This window comes from Gavialis gangeticus, unplaced genomic scaffold (genome assembly GCF_001723915.1).
Source record: "Gavialis gangeticus isolate Ggan-Ray unplaced genomic scaffold, GavGan_comp1, whole genome shotgun sequence".
NCBI lineage: Eukaryota > Metazoa > Chordata > Crocodylia > Gavialidae > Gavialis > Gavialis gangeticus.
The window spans coordinates 15,412,445-15,420,974 of NW_017729009.1; the positions used below are offsets into that span (position 1 = coordinate 15,412,445).

General features: G+C 44.5%; 1 protein-coding gene across 1 annotated transcript in view; it reads right to left on the bottom strand.

The window, feature by feature from the left end:
* The window catches only part of SS18L1 (SS18L1, nBAF chromatin remodeling complex subunit), a 21,833-nt gene that overhangs the window by 7,779 nt on the left and 5,524 nt on the right, over positions 1-8,530 (bottom strand). The window contains exons 3-5 of the mRNA XM_019510154.1: positions 7,153-7,297; positions 1,799-1,996; positions 1,100-1,264 (exon numbers count right to left, since the gene is read on the bottom strand). Of these exons, the coding sequence (XP_019365699.1) occupies positions 1,100-1,264; positions 1,799-1,996; positions 7,153-7,297 (508 nt within the window). The remainder of the gene's footprint in view (positions 1-1,099; positions 1,265-1,798; positions 1,997-7,152; positions 7,298-8,530) is intronic.

An 8,530-nucleotide genomic window follows, 5' to 3' on the forward strand; every position in this document is an offset into this window, starting at 1 on the left:
AACTACTTCACAGTTAGGGCGGCTAGGAGCTGGAACCAACTTCCAAGGGAAGTGGTGCTGGCCCCTACCCTGGGGGTCTTTAAGAAGAGGCTGGATGCCTACCTGGCTGGACTCGTTTGAGTCCCGTTTCTTGTTTTGGGGTTTTGTTGTTCTCCCGCCCTGGCGGGGGGTCGGGCTAGAAGATCTACTAGGTCCCTTCCGACCCTTAATCTATGAAACTATGAAACTATGAAACCAAAAGTGACAAACAATTAAACTGTTAATCTGAGTCACGAAGTGGCAGAGCTGTCCCTAGAGGTGTGGGAGGCCCGGGGCATATCAGCCCATGTGGGGCCAGGGGGTGGCGAGTGGCTGGCGTGTGGACTGGCGGGGGGCCCCCCAAGCAACCAGAGCACAGAGCCAGCGGCACGCAGCAGCCATGGCAGGGCCTGTACGGTACTGTCTGCAGGGACCCCTAAAGCGTGGGGCCTGGGGCGGTTGCCCCAATTCACTGCCCCCTAGGCATGGTCCTGTTAAGTGATATAAAAAAGGATATGGATACATGGATAACAACATAGTTAGCATTAAATACCTTAACAGAGGTATCTGTTAAAAAATAAAGGTTAATTAACTTTCTATTTCAATCAGCCTAGCAGTTTCGTCAATTTGTGTAACTGTTTCCAAGCCATCTTTCAGTCAGAAGGGTTATAGTTACCCTTTGGGATCTTCTTTCTTAGCCTACAATAAAACTAAGCTTTGTTTTATTGCCAACCTGCAATCTCCTTTGCAGAGACTTCTTTGTTAACAGCGCACATGGGGACTAATGGCAAAGCCCCCTAAAGAAACCCAAAGGACTTTCCTAGACTACAATGGGTTCTGCATCAAGCTCTAGTCATTTTCTTTATGGAGGCACTGTCACTTCTGAACTGCAGAAATAGAAAATGGTGAACATACAGCTAAACTAAAACTCCACTGGCATCCTACCCTTCTCTCTCCTGCTTTGGGATCGCTTCTTTGCCCAGTTCTCACCGGGGTCCTCCCGGTGTTAATTTAAGAATAGACTGTTCTATTTTTGTTGCCTGTTTACCTCTGCCTTAAAACAGTCCAGTAAAAGGCCTACCTTGCTGTGAAGCTCTGTAGGGACCCATGGGTCGCTGTCCCATCATGCTGTTGCCTTGGTTGCTCTGACTCATCATGGCAATGGAGGACTGTCCTTGGTAATGTTGGCTCCCTCCTTGTGCTGAATTATAATGTGACGTTGCCACTTGTTGGTGCATCATGGAGACTATATAGCACATAGATAACAATGGTTTCTAAAGAGAGGTGATATTTCTCTCCTTGGTCCCCTTGAAAATAAGCTAAAACTCTCAGACAAGTTAATGGCTTCTATTTCCATCCTAGTCACCCTGTTAATTTTCCATAGGAAAAAAAAAGCAAATTGTATCCATTGTCCCAGTGCACATACTTCATTTTTCTATTCTTTCATCTGAAGCGATATGCTATTATATCACTTCATACCCGTATGGGTCTTTAATCCATAGCTCATAAAGACTTGCTCATAGGCACTGTGGTATGGGGCTAATGAAGCCTGGGGACCACTATGTCACATAGCCAGTACAGTGATGTTTTCAGTAGGGCATTTAAAAATACAACCCATCTCAATGATGAACACAAATTCACTGCTGCAAGAGAACCACAAGTGTCTTGTATGAGGAAATTAATTAATGAGGAAATTAATCTACCTGCATTTTTCATTCCTTCTCTAATCAACTTTAACCAAGTCCTTTCAAACCCAGCAGAGAAGGAGAAGGAGCCTTACCTGGGTTAGACTGCATGTTGATATTTGTTCGAGAAACATAATTGCCTATTGACCCCTGGCCTTGCATTGGCACGTTCTGAGATGCAGGCACTGTATGGCTGTAACCAGGCCCCGTGGCATGACTGCTGACAGTCATGCTCAAGGAGGTGGTGGGCATGGTATTCTGGCCTGACTGCTGCATAGACACATGACTGGGACCTAAGGGAAAGCAAAGAAAGCAGCAAGGAACGTTACTGAAAACACACAAAGTTCTGCAAGCCTTCCTGCAGTGACTGTTATCGTATCTAGGAACAAGGGCGGGGGAAAAAAAAAAAAAAAAAGTCAAATGAAATCAAATTCATTGTGCCAACAGTCATAAAAACAAACAATTCCCCAAATTCCAACTTCTGGCCCTGCTAATTACAAACAGCTAAAACGGCTGCCTAGCCAAAGAACTAAACTGGGCCTCAGCCCCAGAACCAAACCTGGGCTGGAAGGAAAACAGGAACAGATTTTGGAGCTGGAGCCCTACAACCAGAAAGCCTCATCAGCAGGACAGAAAACAGCTGTAACGTGCAATATGGTTGGCAGAGTGCCAGGTGCAGCCTCAGGCACTACCATTAACCAAGGACTCCCAAGGTCCCAGCCCCTGGACATCTCCGCTGTTACTTGACAACTGTCAGCTTCTGCCTCCTTCTCCATTGCAAGCGAGGAGTTCCCACTCTCCTCACCCCTTCTCACACACAGGGTGTTACTGGAAGGACACAGCAGTGCCTCCGTGTTGCCAAGGCATCCACAGAACATCTCACAAACCGGCTTTCTCGACTGCTGAAGTTTAAAAGCACATAACCAAGGATACAGGGACTCTGTCATCTCACAAGCCATGGGGGAGAGACATCAGCTTTTTTGGTAGGAGCACAGCGAAGTCCCATAAAGGGAGGGCAAGGGGAAGAAAGTCCCAGCAAGCCCTCCATATAAGGAGAGAGAAAGGGAGTCTATCAAACCTCATTTGAAGGTGGAAGGAAAGAGAGGGCACAATGCATTCACCCACCCCCTGCTCTGCAGCTGAAATATCCTCTTCTTTCTCCAGTCCTCCTTCCCTGTAACAGCTCAATTGCCGATAACTCAGATTTTCTGAGGAGGTGTTTTCCAGAACACTATGATAAACCTTATTTGTGACCCTGTTTCCTCCCACACCAGTCTACTACATGGCCTTGCTTCTCCAGAAATCCACCCCGGCCCATGAAATTCAGTTCTGAGGATATGTTGCAATAATATCCAGACAACTGGGACTGCCATAGCAGGACACTATGTCCTGGCTTCACTGATTTGCTTTCACCAAGCTCTGTAAATCAAATCCAAAGCCTCTGTCTTTGTATTGGGCCTAAAGAGAAAGCGGGAGTTTCACAGAGCCTCGTGAATCATCCTATAAACTAAAGAGTTTCTCCTCTGTGTACTGCCGAAGGTTCTGGGTTACCAGCCCTGCCCTTTTGTAGAAGCTGAGCTAGCGTTTTCCTAGTCCTCACACATTTCAGGGGTGCTTCCACAGCTCCTTGCTGAGGTGGCAACACACAAACTGGCCTGATTTCAACTCTTTAAGATCAGAGATAGGGATAGGAGCCACCAGTCTTCCTTTCCTGTAGGGGGTTGCAAGAAGGAACCTTGTGGCTTCATGCAACCTTCCAGCGGTGTAGGGGTTTTACTTGTACTTGGGGTCACCCCAGTGATACAGCCGATTTTGATTATTAAAACACGTTGTTCTAAATTGTACAGAGTTAGTCACAGTATGAACAACAGTGCTGGGGGCTGTAAGCAGGGACCTAATGACCCCAAGGTGTGCTTAGTTCTATTGCCATTACTTCAACTGAACAGAATCAGGTCCCTGTTTCATACCCACTATCACTTTGGGTCCTTTCAAGTCCCGTGCTTTAGAAAGGTAGATGTATGTACTCTGTACCATTTCAAGGTACTGTTGCAAGCTCATTTGCAGTGGAAGACATGCTGTTCCCCAAACAATAGAGCAATATGTTGCACTACCATTACAATGTTATTTTAAGCTATTGTTATTGGTTGAATTTATAACCTGAATGGCATTTTAAATATTTCTGTATACATTTCTTTAATTATTCATAAAATATTTATGAATATTGAAATGAGAACACTTGTTGTAGTGTAGATCGCTGTATTTTCCCTTAGAGAAAGTGGGGGCCGCATTCTCAGCAAGTGCAAACAGACCTAGCTCTGCTGAAGTCAGTGGAACCATGCCAAGTTATTGTACCAAAATATGATGCATGTCTTGCTACAGTTACGCATGTGTTGTACAGCTGATACTTGCTCCTGAAAGAAACACAAGACAACATGGCATGTGAATGAATAACAGAGCCAGTAATCACTTTGAGTGAGAGCACTTCTGCTGAGGGTGCTTACAAATTCGGCAGGCTGTGTCAAAGATAGCATTACTTACAGTCTTTTCTTAAAGCCCTAGCTCCCAGATTTGTAGGACTACTTATGAATCTTACCCTCACTTAAACAGATTCTCTGTAACTAATGGCCGTGGACAGAAACTTGGAGACGTAATTCTAGTGGCCTTAGGGAACGGGCACATGGTGATCCATGATAAATGCTGAAGGCTGGCAGAGCCAGTTGGTCCTAAAAGGTTGGGAATCACTGGGTTAGTTTCAACACAGCCATGTTCACAAGCTGTTGTTTAAGCTAGATGGTCCTGGCTGGGGAGCCAAGGCATAAAAAACTATTCTGGTTGGCATTTCAAGACTTATTTGAAATGCTAGTGGTTGTTTCTGTCCCCCTCAACCAAATCACTGCACTTGGCACCCTGGCTGGCAGTCTTAAGGAGGATGTCAGGGACTGAATGAACACAGAAACCTGATCTTCTTTCTAGAGCTGATTCCTTCTAAGAATGACCGAGGATGATGCTATGGAAGCTGGCACTGCTGACCCTGTCTCCTGTGCATTATCTTGTTTAGTTATGGGCATCATTTTATATTGCTGTCACTTGACCACTTGCCACAAATGCCAGAGCTCTCATTTGGAGAACTGCAGGCGCCTTTGCATACCTAGTTTGTGAAAGATACTGCTGTAAGTAAGTTTGTCAGTCACAGGGGGCATCTACACCAATGATTCTCAGCCAGGGTGCTATGATATACAGGGGTGCCACAAGATCCACAAGATCCTGTTAAGGATGCCACACAATATTAGCACAGTTAGGTGTGCAAACATCTACATGCGATTCACATGTTAAACCCAGATTTCAAATAGAAATCTATAGTGTCCAAAGCATTCTGACCTGTTGTGGTCTTTCAAAGTCTTTGCAACAAAATAATTGCTCTATTATTTTTCCATTATCAAAAAACAAGTAAAGCTAAAAGCCTGCATTTTCCAAGGGATGCCTTGAATCTAAAAAGGTTGAGAACTACTGGGCTACACAGTTAAGCAAGGGCAGGATTGCAGCATGTCTGTGCTAGCTGGATCTAGCAAGCAGAGACAACAGGAGCAGTGAAGATGATTCAGCATGGGCTGGAGCACATGATAGGAAGCAGAATACATACCCAGACTCCCTGGAAAGCTTGTGCTAATATCTGTGCCACCACACCTTCAGTGTTACTGTTACTCACAGGCAGACAAGGTTCTTTGGTAAACCTAATCTTTTTTATTAGACCAACTCAAATAGTTGGAAAAATTCTTCGTAGCAAGCTTTTGGGCACAAACACCCTTTGTCAGGCTGAGGGTCTGTCAGGCTGCAGACGCTGTGTGCTCTTTCTGGGTGGAGTGGTAAAGCAGCCAGAGGCCAGTACATATGCAACAAAGCCAGTCAGTTAAAATATAAATTGAGGTGGTCAGTAGGTGAGAGGCAGGTGGGGGGGAGGAAGGGAGAATGAATGTAGCTGTAGTCAAAGGATGAGACACAGCTACTGTCTGTAGCTACTGTTATTCACACTAGCTAGTTTCAGTTTGCAAAGGTATGTTATAATCAGACCTTTGTTTTGCTGGGAACTTAGTTGAGTTTGCACTAGGGTTGTCTTCTTGGGACAATACTGACTGGCACTAACCAGCTGCTCTGCTGGAATTCTCAGCAGAGAGCCCAAGGATAAAACGGGGATGGAGACGGAGCTACCCTCTCATCCCCTGAAATCTAGTCACGGCTGGCACATTTTGATGGGCACTGCCACTGTCCTTAGTGTTACTTGTGCTGTGGCTAAACAGAGGGCTTCAAGGCTGCCAATCGGCACCCTTCCAATCAGCATTGAATTCACACAGAAAATGTAGAGAAAGAAAATCAAAAACAATAATGAAAATGGAAATTCTTAGTACAACACAGCAATCCTTGTTAGTCGAAGAACCTTACAACCAGGAGGCCCAGAATAAACTTATGAAGGTCAGAACTATAAGCTGTAAAACTATCCAAAGGAAGAGTCTCAGGCAGTGGTTTAAAGGGAAACTGTCAACTTGCCCACAAGTCAGCTAAAAAAAAAAAAAGAAGTGAGAAGTAGTTTCCCAGCTTGCACCTGCTCCTGGGTCATTTCAGCAAGGTCTGAGGTTTTACAGTCGCATTTTCCTGTTTTTAGAAAATGAACTTCTCTTCTCTATCACTGGGAAACTGGGAAAAGATGCACATGAACAACACCAGAAAGATGCAATTGTGAAGTGGGAAGTGGGAAGATACCAAATGTTGTCAAATACACAAAGTGAACAAACTGAAAAACACAAAAAGTCCCTCTAGTCACTTTCAGTTAAATTTGTCTTCAACGTTGGGGGGGGGGGGGGGAATCAGACAAAATGTTGTTTGTTAAGTTGATAGTTTCCCCTTAAAGAATGTAGGCCAATTATTTGGTCAGGTGGTACAAGATTTTTAGACTTCTCTAGAAGAAGACTGATGTTACTCCATTTTATTTTTGAAAAGGTATTAGAAGAACTTTTCAGTATAAAGGCCTCAACCAGAGTCTGTGGCTCAGATGAGCAATCTTCAGCCTGTTTATCTCACCTAACTCACTGGGACTGACTGCCTGTGTGCAAAATACTTGCAGTATGCAACCCAGTGTATTTTTATGATCAAACTCATTATGATGTTTAATTATTAGGCATATATTAATTGGTGATACTCACGACACATTTTTATAACATGTTGGTTTTTTTTTTATTTTCCCTCTAGAGAGATACTGAGTGGCCTGGAGCCCTTGCAGACCCCAAGAAGCAATGTCAATTGTAGCCATTTTGTGAATATTTCAGCATGTGCCTGAAATTCCCATATGCCTGAAGGTGAGTTACAGAGCTGTAACAGACCGCTTCTAAGTATATTCTGCATTAATGATGTTGTTGCCAGGCAACAGGAAAGCAGCACAAAGGGGAACAGTGCTCACCATTGCTAATCTGACTCTGCATGAGGGAGGAGGGAGGAAGGCCTGTCCCAATCGCATCGCTGAGATTGCTCTGTGAATGGAGGGACTGGCTGGATGCGCTCTGAGTCATTCCGCCTGGGCCCAAGTTCATGTTTTGCGTTGGTGGCTGCAAACAACAGGGAGGAGAAGCAGATTTTTAGGTTTTAATTAAAAAAAAAAAAAAATATATATATATATATATATATATCCTTCCACCCTTCCCAAGCTGACATGACTGTGGCTGCAAACGGACTCAACCAAAAATGCACTTCCACATCTTGCAGGCCTTGGGCTTGGTTTTGCAAAAGCAAGTACTCCTTTATGTACTCCTACCAATTGGAAGTCAGCCTGGTACAGAGAGGCCAGTAAGAGACCCATACCCCAATGAAGTCAAGGTGTACAGCAGGGCTCAGACCTCGGGCTGGCCCTTCTGTGCTTAGGTGAGCTTCATTCTAAGCTAGCAGGCTTGCTAAACTCAATGCAAGCTAGCAGGCTTGCTAAAGGCACAAGCAAAGAGTACTCACACGTCAGGGCTGGGTGGGATGAATGTGGATAAAGCAAATCATTAGCCACGGCATAGTGCACAAAGCTGCCACTTTCTAAATAGATTACATCGGCTAGAAACTCACTGCAAAATAGTAAGCCATAAACACAGTGTCTGATCCTGACAATTTTACTCAGACAAAACTTTCATTTAAATCAATGGGAATGTCCCCTGAATAGCAGCACCGGATCTGACCACAAGCAAAAAAATAAAAGATGTTCAGAATGATTGCAAGAAGCAAGGATTTCTTAAGCTGATATCCGTTATCGGACCACCTGTATAGCTGGGATAGAATTAGCCAAGTTTCGAGTGCAAGACACTCCTCATAATTCTAGTTCTGGCCTCATTTATTTAAGCAGTAAAAGCTGCATTAGTGAAAGTAGTCTTGATGGCAGCCTGTAATGAACAACATGGGGAACAGAACTTTGATAACGAACGACTCTTCAATCTAGCAGGCAGGGATGACAGGATCCAATGGCTGGAAGCCATTGGCAAACAAATTCCTACTGGTTATGAGGCACAGTTTTTTAGGTAATTAGCCTTTGGAACAACTTACCAAGTAGTAATTCATTCTCCATTGCTGAAAATTTAAATTCACTTTAAATCAAGATTGGAGGGTTGCATTTTTTGTTTTTAATAAGGATCTGCTCTGGTTCAGTTATTCCAGGGAAGTCCTATTTGCAGCATTCTGTAAGGGGGCAAACTAAAGCAGGGCTGTCTAACTTCTAGGAGGCTGGGGGCTGCATGCTGTACAGGCCACGCCAGCAGGGATCATGGGCTCCTGGGTCTCACACTGCATGAATGCCCCCCACCATG